Source organism: Plectropomus leopardus, chromosome 14 (genome assembly GCF_008729295.1).
Source record: "Plectropomus leopardus isolate mb chromosome 14, YSFRI_Pleo_2.0, whole genome shotgun sequence".
Classification (NCBI taxonomy): domain Eukaryota; kingdom Metazoa; phylum Chordata; class Actinopteri; order Perciformes; family Serranidae; genus Plectropomus; species Plectropomus leopardus.
In genome coordinates this window covers 5494067-5511848 of record NC_056476.1, presented here as the reverse complement: position 1 = coordinate 5511848, position 17782 = coordinate 5494067, and the positions used below count along the sequence as shown (strand labels likewise).

General features: G+C 39.6%; 1 protein-coding gene across 9 annotated transcripts in view; it reads left to right on the top strand.

Moving 5' to 3' along the window:
* Nucleotides 1–17782, top strand: part of smoc1 (SPARC related modular calcium binding 1) — a 67283-nt gene that overhangs the window by 20009 nt on the left and 29492 nt on the right. For 3 of the 9 annotated variants that reach the window (XM_042500321.1, XM_042500319.1, XM_042500320.1), the window contains exons 2-11: nt 2635–2800; nt 3999–4082; nt 7876–7988; nt 8208–8307; nt 11471–11521; nt 12644–12691; nt 13824–13855; nt 14412–14523; nt 15529–15618; nt 16092–16172. In XM_042500321.1, the coding sequence (XP_042356255.1) occupies nt 2635–2800; nt 3999–4082; nt 7876–7988; nt 8208–8307; nt 11471–11521; nt 12644–12691; nt 13824–13855; nt 14412–14523; nt 15529–15618; nt 16092–16172 (877 nt within the window). The remainder of the gene's footprint in view (nt 1–2634; nt 2801–3998; nt 4083–7875; nt 7989–8207; nt 8308–11470; nt 11522–12643; nt 12692–13823; nt 13856–14411; nt 14524–15528; nt 15619–16091; nt 16173–17782) is intronic. The other 6 variants (XM_042500323.1, XM_042500324.1, XM_042500326.1 and 3 more) reach the window with 6 other exon arrangements.

The following is a 17782-nucleotide window of genomic DNA, read 5'->3' as shown; positions in this document are numbered from 1 at the left end:
GTGTTGTTTCCAGGTCGTCAGAGAGGGAGATATGAGCCAGAATATGACAAAGAATATAAAGTTTAAGTAGTAGGAGTAAGCTGCCACTGTGGCTGAGAGTCTGCTTCATTTTAGGGATGACTAGTCAGTCCACCGATTCGGTTCAGACTGAAATATCTCAAAGGCTACTGGATGGATTGAAACAAAACTGTGTTCTGACATTCATGTTTCCCAGAGGATGAATTGTAAAGACTTTGGGAATTTCTGACTTTCAATTTAGTGTCATCACGAGGTTCACATTTGTGGCTTTGAGTAAAATATCTCAACAGTAACTGGATGGATTGCAATTAAAATGTACCGACATTCATGTCCCCTTCAAGATGAATTATAATAACTTTGGTGACTTTTAATCTAGTGTGAAGTATAAGGACTTTCCAGCCTTTTCTAATTCCCAGGTTGTAAAATACTGATGCTTAGTCATGCCCCTCGGCATGTGACAGTGACCCACAGGGCATCCTTTAGCATCTTTATTTGATACACAGCTAAAAACACATTGTAACAGATGGCCATCATTGTGAAATGGTTGTGGTTCAATTTAGGCAACAAAAATACTAGGTTAGACTTAGAAAAAAGATCATGTTTTGTACATTATCTACATTTGTTACAAAAGATGTCACTGTGTGCTGACTGTTTTTTCAACATTACTTTGAAACAGCTGAGACTTTTGGTTTCAAACAGGACCCAAAATGTGGTGTCCTGGGAGAAATTCATGTCTTGTTTGACCCACCCTTCTTAGGCAGACTATATCACTCCTTCTGCTATCTTAGTTGCTCTTAGCGTCAAATACTGCAGTGGATGGGTTTACATCGGAGTTAGCAGAAAACTTCTTGTGTCTCATAAACAGGTTTAAGGGTGCCTTTGGTGTCGGTATCAGTCACCAAAGGTGTAATTGACAACTCGGGTATGAGAAGGGGCTGGATCTTCAGATAGTGTTCACATTGAGCCCAGCTCTTTCAATAAAGACCAGATTATAAGTGATTAGTGTCAGTGTCCACTGATCTATGAAAGTCAAATTGCCCAGGAAAATTTTGTCATTGGCGGTAACTAAAAGTAGGATTTTATTGGCAGTTGTGATGAGGCAGGATGGCTTTGATGGTTTCTGGAGCAGCCTGACTTCTTTATAACAACAACAATACCAACACAAAGGCTCAGATGGACGTACAGTGTGCTGCAGTGACGGAGGAAAAAGTAGATTGCCATGCAGTTAATCTGTTTAGAGCATGTCAGATGAAAACTCCTGGTGATTCATTTGTATATGAGATCCAGTTGTACACCATTTCATTCATGACATCAGTGGTTTGGCACCGTTACTTTCTACACTTTGTTCAGGTCTGTCTGATTGCTCTTTATGTTTGGAGAAAATCTGTCTCTAAGCAACAATTTTGATGTTATTCAAAATACAGTTGTTGTTTTTTTTAGATGGGCATTGGGACAATGACAGAGAGGGGACTGAAAAAGAGAGTGACTGTGCTTGTATACATGCAAGCTCCACACAGGCATTTCCACAGAGGATCATTTTGAAAACTCAGATCGTCTGATATGAGTTGGCGAGCGGAGGATGGAAACTGTGCCTTTTGTTTCTGGCTGTGTTTCATTTTCCACCACCTTCTCCCCTCGTACCTGCCCTTAATGAGATCTCCTGTGTCAGATCCAGAGCTCTGACCAGCACTCTGGTAATTACTTAAGAGACCTTGGGTGAAAAATGTGTTCAACAAAGGTTTTTATACAATTTCGCTACTTGAGAATTGCCTGATTTTTCTTTTTTTTTCGTCTTTTATCAAACAGGTGTTTGAGTAGCCACAAAGTTTAATCATCACTTGCGAGATATCGAGATCTAATCAAGAGCTCTGTGTGATTTTTCAAATAGCTGAAACATTTTCAGCGACAGCTGGCTCAGGTATGCTGCGGGCCATTTTTCACAATAGAGGATTCTGTTGCTGCTCAATGCACACCTCCTCTCTCTCCTCACTAACCCACAACTCCATCTTTCTGGCAAAGTTTGTGCTCCCCTGAAATCCTTTAGACCTTAAATATATTTGGAAGCAGCTGCGAAGCCAAGGACCATTACCGCTGTCAGAGAGAAGGCCGACTTCCAGCAGTAGAGTAGAATTGACTCTCTAATAGATCATGAGTAAAGATCTGGGGGAAAGGATTCCCATCGCTCTCAATGTGGTTTGGCTCCTTTGAAACTTAATCAAGGTTCAACTTTTCTTCAGCCAAAGATCAATTAGATAAATTAGCCTCGAGGTTGAGTGTCAGTGCGGAGCTGCTCACACCCTCGTTACAATGGCCTTGACAAAGAAAGGCAGCGGCTGTCAAGTATTTGAGGGTTAAAGAAATGTTTTGAGCAAATGGGTAAGTGACCCATGAGTCCAATTTGTAGGTTAGTTTGGCATAATCTCAGATTCAGCTGAATGCAGCCTTTGTTCAAACACAGTGAAACTAGAAAGAAAGAAAAGGAGCCAAAAGAAACCAATCTTTCAAAGAATGAAGAAAATAGGCCAGTAATCTTAAAATGCATCTGCTATGTTAGATTGCATTTCTCATCTATCACACCGTTGCTATGCTGACATTTTGCCGTACTTGTCATTGCAGTGGCTGATTGGAGACAGAGACAATCACTGCGGGGTCATCTGCTCACGGACGCAGGGCAAGCCGGTGTGCGGCTCGGACGGGCGGAGCTATGAGACCGGCTGTGAGCTGCAGAGGGCGCGCTGCAAAGATAAAACACTGACGCTGGCGCATCGCGGCCGGTGTCGAGGTGAGAACTGAACTCTGGTTTTAAGTCTATGTCAGTGTGCTCAGAAAATCTCCCTGCAGAAAGAGTCAAGCTGCATTTGAGGAAACTCAGATTGTGATTCATCTGCGACTATTTCAGTTAAAAATTATTAATTCACGACATGCCTGTTCGCATGTTGTTTTTCTTATTTGCACACAATTTTTTGTGAGCGCTGACAAGTCATTGGAGTTTCCATGAGTGCACCAACACGTTTTTTCTCAACAGTCTGTGATTACCACTTTGTTACTGCATGACAGAAATATAACTTTGGGGGATAAAAAAAAGATATTTTGGTCATTAAATTTTCCACACTCACACAGATGAATGGAAAAAATATGCCTCTAAGAAGAGGTAATTTTACATCACAATATCATTGTGTCATAAAACATTTTCTGGAGAGTCAGTTGGGAAAAAGTCAGGAATGCATTATTTAATCCAGCAAGTTAAATACTGGAAAAATTGAAATATATTATCATGTTTATGCTTAAATCATTAAAGAATCCAATATTGCTGTTAAAGCAGCCCTGCACACTGATTGTAATACATCTATATTAAAGGCATAGCTTCATGATATAAACCAGGGCCAGACAATATGGAGAAAATCTAATATTAATATATTTTGGACCAAATACCTCGATATTCATACTACAACAATATTGTAGGTTTAACTATTGGTGCTTTCACAGAGCACTTACATAATTTTTGATAGATAATAATCAGTAATTTGGAAAGAATGACTAAGTGGGTAAAGGCAATTCTGTGATAAAGCCTTTAAAATCAAGAATCAAGATATTTAAAAAATCTAAGACAATGTCTTGAGTAATGACAATATAGATATATTGCAAAGCCCTAATACAGTTTTTTTCAAAGTCTCTGATGTTTGATGAATGCATACTGTCTCACTCTATATTTCCCACCCCTGCCTACAAGGCTGGAGACAACCAGCCTGAGAACAAATAGTATAATAAACAACAGCCACTGTTACCAGTTTGTATGCTGAGGACATCTGCCAAAAACATCTGTGCATGAACGTACTTCCAGTGAAACGCTGTCCTACTCCTGATTTTTTAACTTGATACAACAAAAACATCAACAGTGGTCATTAACAACATAGGGTTAATGACCCAAAGTATGTATCTCTGATGTGCCTTAACCGCAATATGACTTTTTTGTGCTTCAGGTAAAAACTGGGTGAAAATCGATCAGTTGCCGGTGGCTCCAGCACCAACTTCCACGTCCGAGACCAGAGACCTGGAGCTCAAAGGTAAAGACACTAAATACCTCTGAATCTGATTAACAGTCCGACAAACGGGAAGTGATTATGAGAAAACAAGGCTCAAATGGAAGACTGCTGTGTGTTGCCAAGAAACAAAGCCAGCACAAAACTTAAAAAGTAACATTGCACCTAATCTTAAACCTCACAGATTGTGGATTTAGACAGAAAAATAATGCACCGCTTTAGTGAGAGCCTGTTTAAGAAGTCACAGCTTTAAGTGAGCAGCAGACAGTTTGGGAAAAGTGGAACCGAGCAGAAGATGTCTTTCATTTTCCGCCTCTCTGTAGGCGTGTAAGTTTTTACAGACCAGGATCACACACTTCCTCAGTCTCTGGATGCCAGCCACTCAACAACAGCAGAGATTGATAGGTCTAGAGTCAAGGTTGGAACTTGGCATTTCCCCTCAATTTTTTCAGCCCCACTGTCCATTAGGAAAACAGCAATCCCGACCGAATCCATTTTTGGAGTGAAATTTGTTCCCTCTGTATGGTAATGCGTGGTTTTGTTTCATAATATGAGCAGCGTGCCAAGGAAAGGAGAGCCGGGCAAAGCTCACAGTCTTTGTAGATGCGGCAGGCCTGTTTTGTTGTAGTGAAACTGCTGCTTTATTTAGGCAGGCAGTTCATGAACCAATCCCTGTTTACAATGGCAAAGCCTGGTGGAGGCTTACTGGGGTGTGCGTGAGATTCAGATTAAACACAACAGATATATTTGATGAAAAACGATATAAATTGCTAACAGGTACAAACAACAAATAGCCGCAAACAACAACAAACACACGGACCATGCCCATAACAACCGGCAGGCCTTTTTACGTACTATTTAGCTGTGAATAAACAACATGCGTAAAAAATTAAACACACCACAAACCAGCTCATTATTCAAAATCTCCCAAATGCAGATTATAGATTGATGTGTTTTGCAGATAATCAAATCTGTCCTACAGAATAAAGAAACAAACCTTTGGATGTGCATTCAGTGCTGCCTTGTTACAACTAACAAGGCAAGACAAACACAAGGCATTCATGATGCTCACATTTCCAGATATCAAACTTATTTAAAGGAGATCTATTATGTTTCTTTCATTTTGTGTCTTATATATAACGTTATAATGTTAGATGTGCATATTAAACAGCCAAAGTTTCAAATAATTAAGTAAACGTATGTAAAGTAATCCCTATGATCAAAAAACCTCAGGCTTCAGACCATTCTGAACTCTCCTTTTGTAATGTTTCTACTTTTGAGACAAGCTCACATCAGCTCGTGACAGATTTCTTTATATCGTCATCTGCTCGAGGCACGCTTCTGCAGTTGTTTACATTATGTAGCCTACACTGCTGCATGGAGCTACATGCTAATGCAGGGAAACATGTAATCTTGGTTGCAGATATTGTTAATTTTTCTCCAGTTTCAGATCAGATTCCCCGTTGGGGCATGTCTAGTTGCGTTAAGAAGCTTTTATTGGAAATTTTTAACAGAGAAAAATACCATTATTTTCGTTAAAGTCATTTCCTGGCTGAGGGATGTAATCTTGTTGTGTTTAAAAGCTTTTATTGGTGATTTGTCACTGCAGAAAGTGCTGCTCTCAGTTACGGTTATTCCCCGGCTGAAATGACGGTGCAAAAACGCTGAGATATGGAAGATACGGAAATGCTGACCAGTCAGAGCAACTTGGGCTTTTTCGGGAGGGGAGCTTTAAGGGTCAGGCGCTAAAACAGCATGTTTCACAAAAAGGGTTTTTTGGTTATTTAAGTACGTAATCATGTTTTAGTATAAAACCGAAATAGAAGTATGAACCCAAAAAACATTATATCTTTATTGAAATTATTTGTTGGGGTCTTCAGTTGGACATTTGACTGTTTTTTTCTCCTTAAACTGAAGCAAGACAACGTTTAATGAACCTCGTTCCTAAACTAAGACTGCGCTCTCAAAGTCCACGTTTATAAATTCATTTAACCATGTCTGTCCCTGTCAGTGACTTCATCACCCAGTTCTGGCTCTGTCAGGCTTTTTCTCTAGAGGAGACAACATGTCTGTCTCCTTTCAGGTCCAGGGGACAAGTTTTTAAAACTTTTATTTATCCAGGGAGAATATTTGCCAAAAGTGGATGGCTGCGGTCACACTGGTCAACTCCCCGGTGTGAATGTGTATACACGAACAGTTGAACATGGAGCTGAACTCCACGGGAGCTGTGAGTGCCATAAAAACAGTAGTTGCTGACGGGGTTTTTGAACCAGTGACCAGCTGGTTTTGGAGCCAACTTCAGTCTCTGACCTTTCAGCCACTTCCATCTCTGTTCCCTGAGCACAGGTCTGGCTCATCCGAGCTGCTGAAACACAGGCTCAGTTTCCACTGACATTTCAAAACATCAGTGTCTAGTACATGACGCACTCCAATGCAATAACAATGTGCGTCTCATAGTCTACCTCTGACACCGGTAACGGTCAGTGTCGAGGAATGTGTTGTTTTAGCATTTTAGCATCTTTGGCTTGTCTGTGCTTGATCAGCAAGACAAAAGGTTTTTTTTAAAATCATGCTGCCGTCAAAGAGTGAGCTCATGGTTATTGTGACATGAGAATCTGTGCACACAATGTGCCTGCTGTTGAAGTGGTTAAGTCATGAAAGCACTAGGGGCTGTGCTCAAATCAGAATTATGTCAGTTGAATCATATTCAGCCGTTAAGTACAAAAAAATATGGCACTTTTAATTTTTTTTTTTTTTCATAAAAAAGTCTTACATTTGGAACCGGCTCAGCGGGACGTTCACAGTGACAGCGGCAATCATGTGATGTTGTAAACAAGCAAACAGCGCTACAACAGATTGCAAATGCGCAACAAATTTTTTTACAGACACCAGATATCAAACAAAAACCAGACTGTTGCTGTGAGCTGTAAATTCTCTCTTCCTAAGCAGAAGAGAGAAGATATTGTTATCTCGGAGCCTTACAGTGCAGTGCCACTGTATCGCATCAGCTGCAGCCTCTACCAAAAGTAGTGTGACAGTCACAAGCACTCACTCCACAGCAAAGTCTGGGGACCAAAACGTCCGCAGAAGAACACTGCACTGCACACTGACTGCTCAACCTGAAGCTATCCCAGTCGACTGAGGAGTCTCTGACTGATTATTTGAATCACCAACTTTCAGGGAGCTACGCAAAAGCATCGTGGACACTACTGTCAGAGTCTAGAAGCCCCCAAGGCTTTTTATTTAGCAAACTAGTGGGTGGCAAAGGCATAATGACAGGGGATAAAGACAGTGTGGTTGGGAATATCAACATTTTCCTCAGACATTATAAAATTACGGATAAAAACCTATTCAACTAAAATTGCAATATATAAACTTATCATTTACCAAAAAATGTACATGCATGTCCTGTGCCATTTCTGGAAGCAAACACGCCACAACTCATGAACTTGAAGCTTTCAGAACGTTTCCTTCTACGAGGTCGTGGGTACCACAAGAGGGGGGCGTTCATATGTCTAACCTAACAGGAGAAATAATGGCTCAAAACTCTACCTTGAAAAAAAAAAGCGCAGACAGTGAATAAATAAGGCTCCTCTCACTGTGTATCTGTCAACAAGGTGCCTTTGAGCAAGGCACTAAAACATCAGACAGTACATGGTGACCAACAGTAGTAAACCGAGGTTGTGCAGCTCAGCTCCCAGGTGTCAGCAGGGTGTTGTTGACAATGAACATACGTCTTCAGTAAAAAGAAACTACAGCAGTGCTGGAGGTTTGTACACAGTGTATGAAAGCAGGCTGTCCTGTAAATCTGTTACAGATGCAGGTCAGTCCAAGTGTCGTGTTGAGAGGAACCAGGCTCTGGAGCAAGCCAGGAGACCTCAGGAGTCCATGTTTGTCCCAGAATGCAACGAGGATGGGACTTTTGCGCAGGTATGTCGTGCCACCACTACAGATTTCTTGTCCTTTGATTTCATGTTTTTTGGTTCATTTGGTATTTCTCTTACTTTCTCTCATCATTTTGTCAACACTTCCGACACATCAGTTTCACTTCATTAACAGAAATGTAATTACTGCTGTTTTTACCAACTAAATCATGTATTTAACAAAGCTAGGGTCAATTTAGTGTGATTTACCTTTTTGACTGTGCAGGTCCAGTGCCATACTCTGACAGGTTACTGCTGGTGTGTCACCAGTGACGGCAAGCCAGTGAGTGGTTCCTCTGTGCACAACAGGACCCCGGTGTGTTCAGGTACTGGGAAGGGGGGAACAGCCCGACAACCTGTGGATGAAAAGTCCAGAGTTTTTTTAAGAGGAACTTAAAAACTTTTGTCTTGTGCAAGGTTTGCAACACAGCTGGCATCAGTCCTGCCTTAGCGCTTTGCACATTACTGATTACAGTTTTGATTATTTGTGCAAGTAGAGCGGCTCCACTTCTAATGTCTAACAGGTTGTATGAGTACAACTCCAGTAGAAGGGTCGGATGTTTCCCGACAATTCTTTATTAGGGTGGAGAGGCAGCATAACGAGCATTTAAAAATTTTCAATGGTGGCTGCATTTGTGTGATCTTGGAGCCAAATGTGTTTGGAAGCCAAGTTGCTGGGGTTTGGGCCAATTAACTTTCAATCACTTTAGGAATTGGACTGTTTTTCATAATTCAAAATCAACTAAAAGGAGTTTTCATTCACAGGCTCCAGGTTCTCACAAAAAAAAGATTCGGAATGGATGTAGTGTACTTGAGGTACATGAGGTACCTGTAGTGCTATTAATCAGTTTATTTTTTTTAGTGTGAGCTGCAAAGTGTTTGAGATATCAGCTATAGTGATGTCTGCCTTCTCTTCAATATAATGGCACTAGATGGCAATCGGCTTGTGTTGCTCAAAACGCCAAAAATATAAACATTTGAAAAACTCAGCAGCAATGTCTCTTTCCAGAAATCATAACCCAGTTACTCAAAAATTACTAAAAAATGTTCTGATGCATGGCTGTATGGTATGTATGTATGTATGTATAGGTGCATGTGGGCACTTACATATGTACAGTTTTTATATATTTTCCTTTTTATTATATAAAATTCATATATAGATATAGTTCTTCTTTTTTATTGTGAATTCCACATTAATTCAGTTGTTAACTGTGAGTGCTAATTTTAATAAATTAAAACTCTAGTGAACTTTTTTTCTCCTACTGAATTAAACTAAATGTATCACAGCAGAGAAGGAAGCGTGCATCTTCTGCTGGCTCAACTAGCACCTCTGAGCTAGCTAATGTCACAGCTCAGCCAAGGAGGCCGTGATTAATATTTGAATCTCACACATGAGCATAAGATCCAGCACAAGCCTTCCATCCATGAGAAGATGCACGCTTCCTTCAGTGCGGTAATATACACTTGGCAGGTGTAGTTTGGTAGAGAGACATTAGTTCCTACATGAAACTGTTCACAACAAGATCTGTTGATTGTCTTGAGTAACCAGGTCATGATTTCTGAAAAGAAGCATTGCTGTTGAGGTTTTTAACTCACACCAAATCAATCTAGCACTACAGGTAAGAGGAAAAATACTGTATGTATTGTTGATTTTGTGGTGAACCTTCACTTTAAATTGAGTAAATAATCAGTGAACTGCCCCTCCATCTGAATTTAATGACCTTTTTGATGAAGGTTAAAGAGGGAACAGAGCCTTTGGGTTACAGTTAAAGAGGGTCTGTCTTGCCATACTGTGGGCACATGTGTATTACACGTCATGCAGCGTATAGCAGGTGCAAGGTCAACGAGAAGGCTAATGGCCATGCATCCAGGGGCCTCTCAGCCCTCCCAGTGCCCCCTGCTTGTCTAACTGTTCTCAGCAGGCCGGAGGAGAGAGAGCGGGGCTCTGCACACTCATCCTGGATGGGAACACTTTATGATAATCACCATCATTTTCCCTCAGAAGATAATACACAGGGGTCTTTGCCAGAATTGGATTGCGCAGCCACTAGAGCATATGGTGCAAATTTTGTGTGGAGAGTGCGGTGAGAGCGGTCGCATGCCCCTCTGAAGCTGCTCCACAGACCGCCAGAGGCTTCCCGCTCTCTCTGCGTCTTTTCCTCTCAATTTCCTTATCTTCCTCCCTCTGCCTCAAACCTCGCTGCCCTCTCTTTTCTCTGTTTTTACCACTTGTGCCACTAATCACCTGTATGGTTTCCTTGGGCACGTGCTGAGTTTCAATCCTTTAAATAGAGTCAGTACAGTTAGCATAATAAAGCTTATTAGTTCACAGAGAAGCTCAAGTTGGATTTTTTTCTGCAGCAGAAAAGAAAAGAAAGCTTTTTTGTTTGAAACAATTCAATCTGAGTATAAAGAATTTTTCTCTGTGCAGAACGGGACCAGCGAGCGTGGGTATTTGGGGGAAATAGCCAGGCAGTACAAATCACCAATTTTGGAAAAAAAAACCATCCGAGTTTTGCAAGCGTTATGGAGTCCTTCCATGATTTTAATCATTTTCAGCTTTTTAAATGGGAAGATTTGCCTCTTTTCTTAGTTATACATGACAGTAAATTACACTGAGCAAAAATTTAAAAGCACTAGTTTTTGTGTGCATTTTTTGCAAGTTTAAGTTAAAGATCTAAGACTTTTCAGATTTTCTTCTGTCGGATTTTGGTCACAAATTTGTTAAAATCAGTGTTAGTGAGCACTTGTCCTTTGCAAGGTAATCCATCCACCTGCCAGCTGTGACGTATGAAGATGCTGACTAAACAGCATTATTACTACACAGGTGTGCATTTGGATGGTCACAATAAATTTCCACTTGAAAATGTCCAGTTTGATCACACAACCCAAAGACACAGATGCCACATCACTCAGGCAAATTAGGGAATATGAGGACATCATTGGCAACATAAGATGGCTGTTTGTTTTTTTTTTTAACTATTTTTTGACATTAAATAGACTAAGAAAATAATCAGCAGATTATCTATTCATAAAATTAATGGTTGGTTTCAGCCCTACTCCCAAAGGGATATCATATCTCATGCAGAAATGAAGAATAATTTTTAAAGATCTGGTGCTCTGTGAGAACTGAACCACAACAGCAACATTTCCTGTACTCTTCCAGTACTCAAAAGACATCTTTTCACATGTGCAGGTTTAAATAAACTTTTGATAAAATCCTGAAATGTAGTTTAAGGCACAACACAACCTCTACCTGTTTCCTTTCTGCCCTGCATAAGATCCAATATCTTCAGTGTTTCTTGCAAAGGTATGTATGACACTGAGACCAGAATCTGGGCACAATAAACCTGACATCATAAACAGCCGCTACAGTCGTACATACCCACCTCTCCTTCCAACTCAGCTGACAACAAATAAGCTTTTCTGACATGCTCAGACGCCCCTGTACACTATGACCCAAATCAATCATCTCACATACATTTGCAGGAAACTTCCGTGAATTTATGGGAACTCATGCTGGGACAAGTGGATTGTCAGGTAGTAAATTTCCTTCTAGTTGCCTTCACTCGAAATTTCTCCCCTTTGCTCTTCTGTCGTAATTGGTTGCACTGTCTAATTTTTCCTCCATGCATCCATGCATGAAACCGACTACCTGCATGCAGCAAACAAGAATGATATAGGGAAATGTACAACTTAATTTAACTTTATATCTGCAGATGGGACAGATCACTCAGGTTTGCATTAGTCAGTGTTAAGATAATGCAACAAGTCTAGTGTTTCCATGTGTGCCTGCTATCAAGTACTAACAGAATCTGCGTCTAACTCCGAGTCAAGACATGGGTTTCGTAATCGGTGGGAGCTATGTTCGGTAATCTGTTGGCCTGTATGTTGGAACAATCAAGTTTAAAGGGCCGTCCACACTAAGAACGATAACTATAACAATGAGAGCATCCAAACCAATGAACAATAACTTTCTGTAAACGGTGGCGCCAAGCACACACTGCAGAGTTCTCTGCTTAGGAAATGGACACTGATGACCACTTACCACTAAAAGCCCAACTGAATCCCAGATGTCTTTCTTCTTGATAGCGTATTTATAAAAGACTGTTTTATCAAACAAGATTTTGTTTTTTTTAAACCTCAATGATGAGTCTTTCCGCATTGCCGTCATATTGACACCCTGTAAATCTGGATGGTTTTCGACTGGCCTACAATATTTCTATCGTCCATGAAATTGCTACCGTGGCCACTGTCGCTGTCGTTATAGCAGCTGTAATATGATTTATTTATAGTAACTGGTGTGGACAGCCCTCATACATTTTCAGCCAGGTGTGTGTGTTCACGGTGTGGGGAGTTTGTATAGATGAGCAGTGTTAAGACCCTCCCCGAGCACTGCTCTTTCCCTACACCACAACAGTACAGAACTGGTTAAAAATCAACAAACTACCCCTTTTAGTCTAAAGAAGAAAGCTATTAAGTGACTCAGACTGTTGCAAATTAATTTATTTGTAATTATGTGATACATTTTAAGTTGTTGTTTTTTATTATTTCTAAAATGGATGAACATTATATGGGGATCAAATTCTTTAAATGTTTCTGACAAGTTGCTGCCGTCTCGTCTTTGCTTTGTACATGTTATGTTTTGTTTCTTCTCTACAGGGTCAGTAACCGATAGACCACCCGGGCCACCGAACTCTGGTCGAAAAGGTGAGCTGAGATCTGCTGTTGGTTTGTGTGTGCATGAGTGTGAGTGCTTCTATTTGGATGAAAGGGACAGACAGAGACAGTGTGTTTTGACCTGATTTTGTTCTGTCTGATCTGTTCAAAGTCCATATTTGTGCAGAGCAGGAAGGTATGCTGCAGTTTAAATGGGATTCAAATGACAATGACTATATTTAATTACTTAACCTTTACAATACTATTTCTTTGGCATGTTGGTGATGGTGCGTATATATTGTATAGGTGAGCTGAGATCTGCTATATATATATATATATATATATATATATATATATATAACGTTTCAGATGCAGATACTACAGCATAACTAATCCTTTGGTGTTCTTCATTAAATGCATCACTGACATTACTGTAGGCTACAAAAACGTCAGTGATTTGATTGCTCCAGTTATGTCTTTCTTCATATTGCTTTTGCTAAAAATGTACAATATGCCAAAATGTTAGAAAATGACTGTACTGTAGCTCTACAGTTTTTACTCTTGTTTAATCAAAGAAAGTTCCAATTTAGAGAAAAACTAGTAAAAACAAGTAAAACTTGTGCAAAGATTTCTTGCACGGGTCTGCTTGAATCATTTTTTTTAAAATGAAAAACTATATACATTCACTACAAGTTTTTCAATTAAAAAGCACTTTATTAGTCTTTCCAATCCCTGCAGGTGTTATACAGAGTTGTGAGATGTTGTGGAGCTGATAGTTAAGGTTAAGGTTTGCTGTTGCTGCTTAATGTTTAGTTCACAGTCTAGACCTGGATCAAACAGTAATCGATACATACTGTAAATCAAAGGGTGCTCAGCATACATTATCATGTTTTACATTGGGAAATTTCAAAAAATGTAAAAATTCGTTTTTTGAAAAAGAAAAAAAACAAACAGATACTAATGTATACTTTGGAGCAATGTTTGTGCAAAACCTGTACTTGTCTGCAACGAACCTCAGTAACTGTTTTATTTTATTTACAGTTTTACCAGATCAGGTCAGTTTGACCTCAAGTGTTTCCATTTGCTGACAAGTCGTCTGATTTAAGGACCTAGTTTAGTGTTTGTAGAATGACTCCAATCAAAGTTTGTCTGTGGTTTTCTTTTGATTGAATTATTTCCTAAGGAAAGTTCCAGATGCTACAAAACTGCACATGGGTAAGTATCTGAGGAAGCTGAACTTACAGCATTATCTACGATCAAAACTTACCAGTTTCTTGGATGTTGTCTCGTTTAGCCTATGCTACAATAGAAAATAAATGTTTGGGACATTGTTCCCAAATTTTACATTAAAAAATGCTTCAGTTTTTTATGTGATAGCAAAAGTAAACCTTGTTAGTGGATATATGAACATTTATTCATTCAGCTGTTTCATCATATGTGTGTGCTTAACAGCAGAATTGTCACTTAGTATAGAAAAAAAGATAGTAACTCACAAATTTAAGAGTAAAAGGAAATGTATTTAAATTATGTTTTTATGTAGCTTTCCTCTTTGTCCAACAGTATTTTACTTGTAGAAAGATTCTACAACAGTTTTCTATGGTTTGTAAATACAACTTTTTTTTTTTTTACATGATGATGAGATGCCAGTGAGACATATTTAACTAAAAGATTAATAGCACCAAATATCAGAACATTTGTGAGGAGTACTTTATTTAAAATCTCAAAATGTACTTTTCAAATTCTGATGATTTTTTTCTCTGTTTATTGCGAGATGCAACACAAGACAAGTGAGAGACATGATAGGGACGACAATGTGTGTGAGACAAAAAGGATAGTGCAAAATTGGACACGGCAGGAGAAGACAAGACCAATTAATCGAACAAGTAAACAAATTGGTGCAGTGTGTTGCGTGTTTTGGGTGTTGAAAGGCAATTTTGTGGTGTGTGTGTATGTATCTGTGTGTCTGTGTGTGTGTTTGTGTGTGTCTGTGTGTTGGAGGTAACTGGGATGGTTTACAGGGAAAGTATACCAAAGATATAGAGATTCAACTAAATATATATATTATAAATATATGTATGAAAAAGGGCAGTAATAAAATAAAAATAAATAAATAAATATAATAATGATATATACACATACACGTACATCTGTATGTTTTTTTCTTATTCTGATCAACTAATTGTGAGTGTTTTTAATACTCTACGCTAAAAATCATATATAGTCCCATCCCAAATATAGTCTATTTATAACAAATTTTGGCAACATATGTGTGGTTGTTTTTGAGATATCCTTTTCACAGACCAAGTTAAGACAATTTTTGATGTCGGAGCTAAGATAATGATCAGATCGCCACCAGAGTTATTTGGAATTATTTTCAGGAGACGATCACTATCACTGCCAAATTTAAAAGATCAAACACTGGATCAGCGATTTTGGACCAACTAATCGTCCGTCTGATGGAACCAACATCCGCATTGTTAAATCCTGACAATCAAGAACGAAGGTCACACTTCGAGGTCTGTTCACCTCTGTGTGGATTAGCTGTTACACCTGCACTTCACTCATGAGGGTCCTGATGAGGAGAGTGTTCTCCTCATGTGTGTGAGTGTGTGTGTGTGTGTGTGTGTGTGTGTGTGTGTGTGTTGTTTACAGTTTGATTGTGAGGGAGTGTGCTAAATGTGCATCATGTTGGTGTGAGAGTGTCAGCGTGAGGAGTAGTGATGTGAATGTGAGAGATGCAGAGCCACACGTGGGTGGTCGTCCTCTGTTTTTGTATTATTCAATCTGTCTCTCCGTCTATTTTTCTATCTGTCTTGGCCGGGCCATGTGCAAATCCCAACCATTCAACAGTTCTGGAGAGTAGATTGTATTAACCTCAATAATGGTAGTCTCTTTCCGTTTCTTTCTCACCCTCAACCCAGACGATGGCTCCAAGCCCACACCCACCATGGAGACTCACGTCCCCCCTGAGGGTGATGGTAGGTTTCCTCTAACTACTCCTCTACCTGTAACACGCCGCGAAGATGGTCAATGCAGCTAACTCAGGTGTACAGCATGTATTTATACCAGTGCAGCTCACAATACTTCTCTTTTATGTACTTTTATACTGATGATCCTTTGATTGTTCCTAGAACTCAGTAAAGCTGCAATATGTCAAGATTTTAAACTTAAGACGTCATTTCTGAAGGATGCACCTTAACATCTTTTGGAAAACTGCAGCTGTCAAAAATACCAGATGACATATTTGATATTTTTGGGAAACTGGGATCTTGGCTGCAGTTTTAATTATGGTTTTTTGGGCAAAGCTCGGCTGTCCAAGTGTTTGAAATATACAGCTACTGGTGGATCAGATGCGGCTGGCAAGGTGAAATAAAGCTTGTGGTAAATTTTTTGGAGATCATCTAAAAGTATCCAAGTTATTGATCTGTACTCTGTCTCCCTGTCTTTGCAGAGATAACCGCTCCAACGCTGTGGATAAAACAGCTGGTTTATAAGGAGAATAAACAGAACAGCTCCACTTCAAGGAAACAAGGTGAGACAAAGAAACATCCTTATTCTAAGAACTTTACACATATATTCCTCCTTTAAGGGGACCTTTTGTGCTTTTCCTTCTGTCTGTCATATATAATATGATGTAACAATGTCAGGTATTCTTAGTACTCTGTTTCAAACTTTTTTTTTCTACTTCTGAGTCAAGCTGTCGTAAACTTGTGACAGATTTCTTCATATAGTGATCTGCTCCGGCACACTTGTTATGACTCGTTCTTTTGAAGTCTTTTAAACTGAACCATCCTAACAGAGCCTCAAAGACTGTACCTACAACCTGTTCTACACACTTGGTTGTTAGAGAGACAACAGACTTAGTCCTACCTCCTCTATCACAGCAGATCATCATCTGATTAATTACATTGATTAGGCATCACTTTGTGGATCAAAGGATGTGACAATATTTATTTTAACATAAAAATGACTCTAACAATGCTACTGCAAGTGCTTAGGTTGTGTAACCTAAATTGCTACATTTAGCTGGAAGTCTTGGTGGCTGATTTTTATAAATTTTTTCCCCAATTTTGGATCATATTTGTGCTAGAATATGCCCAGTTGTTAATTTTGGTTTAGAAGCTTTTATTGGTGATTTTTTATGGTAGAAAGTTTAGCTACTCTGTGTAACAGTCATTATAAGAGCTGCAAGGATGGTGCAGAGACGCAGGTGTTTTCTTTTTCTTTTTTTTTTTTTTTACTTAAGCTTGTTGTGCCTTGTCACGCCCTACTGCGTACTCATTGGCCAGTACTATCCCTCAAAGCCTTTATGTAATGAATACTAGTCACTTGCAGTGCTTGGTACTGGCTGACCACAGAACAGGGCAGGACTGGGCGTAAAGGGACAGATGCTAAAACGGAGCATTTCAGACGGGGGTGAATACAAGTATTTAAACATCTTCTAGTAGAAGCTCAAAATACATATGAACCTGAAAATGAGTATAGTACGTCTCATAAAATGCATCCTTAATTAACACTTAAAAATGCTTGAGCAGCCCTGTGTTCCTAATTGTTGTGATATAGTACACAGTGAACACAGGACTGCCAACACAAAGCCAAATCAAACAAGTAGCAGTTTTGGGAAGCCTGTGAGGGATCATATCCTTGACCATATCACTAAATTAGCACACCTCTCCTCTCAGAACAACCACCTATTCAAATATCACCCGTGTGCTGCTTTCAGAGTACAGTTATTAGCTACATATAGATCTGAAGTAGAAACTATACCAAAAAAGTTGTACACGTAAACCCTGAATGAAGTGAACACTCTCAAAGTATCAACTCTTCTCCGGTGTACCCAGTTTCAAAGCCACCAGTGTCAGACGAAATGTAAAACATTTCCAGTTTGAGGACGGCCCTGCACCGCCGGGATTATGTTTCTTGGTTTCTTTCCTTTGGTGTAATTTGTTTAGCTTTCTCTGTCTCCTTTTCAATTATGCCTCTACATGTTCACTACCCTCTGGGCAGCTGGACGCCTTTCACGCTTCTGCAGCGCGTCAATGAGTGAATGTGGTGGTGGGGGTTGAGTGTGTGTGTGTGAGAATGGATATATTGGTGAACTGATATATGGGACTGATGTTAGTCTTTTATTAATTAGTCTGC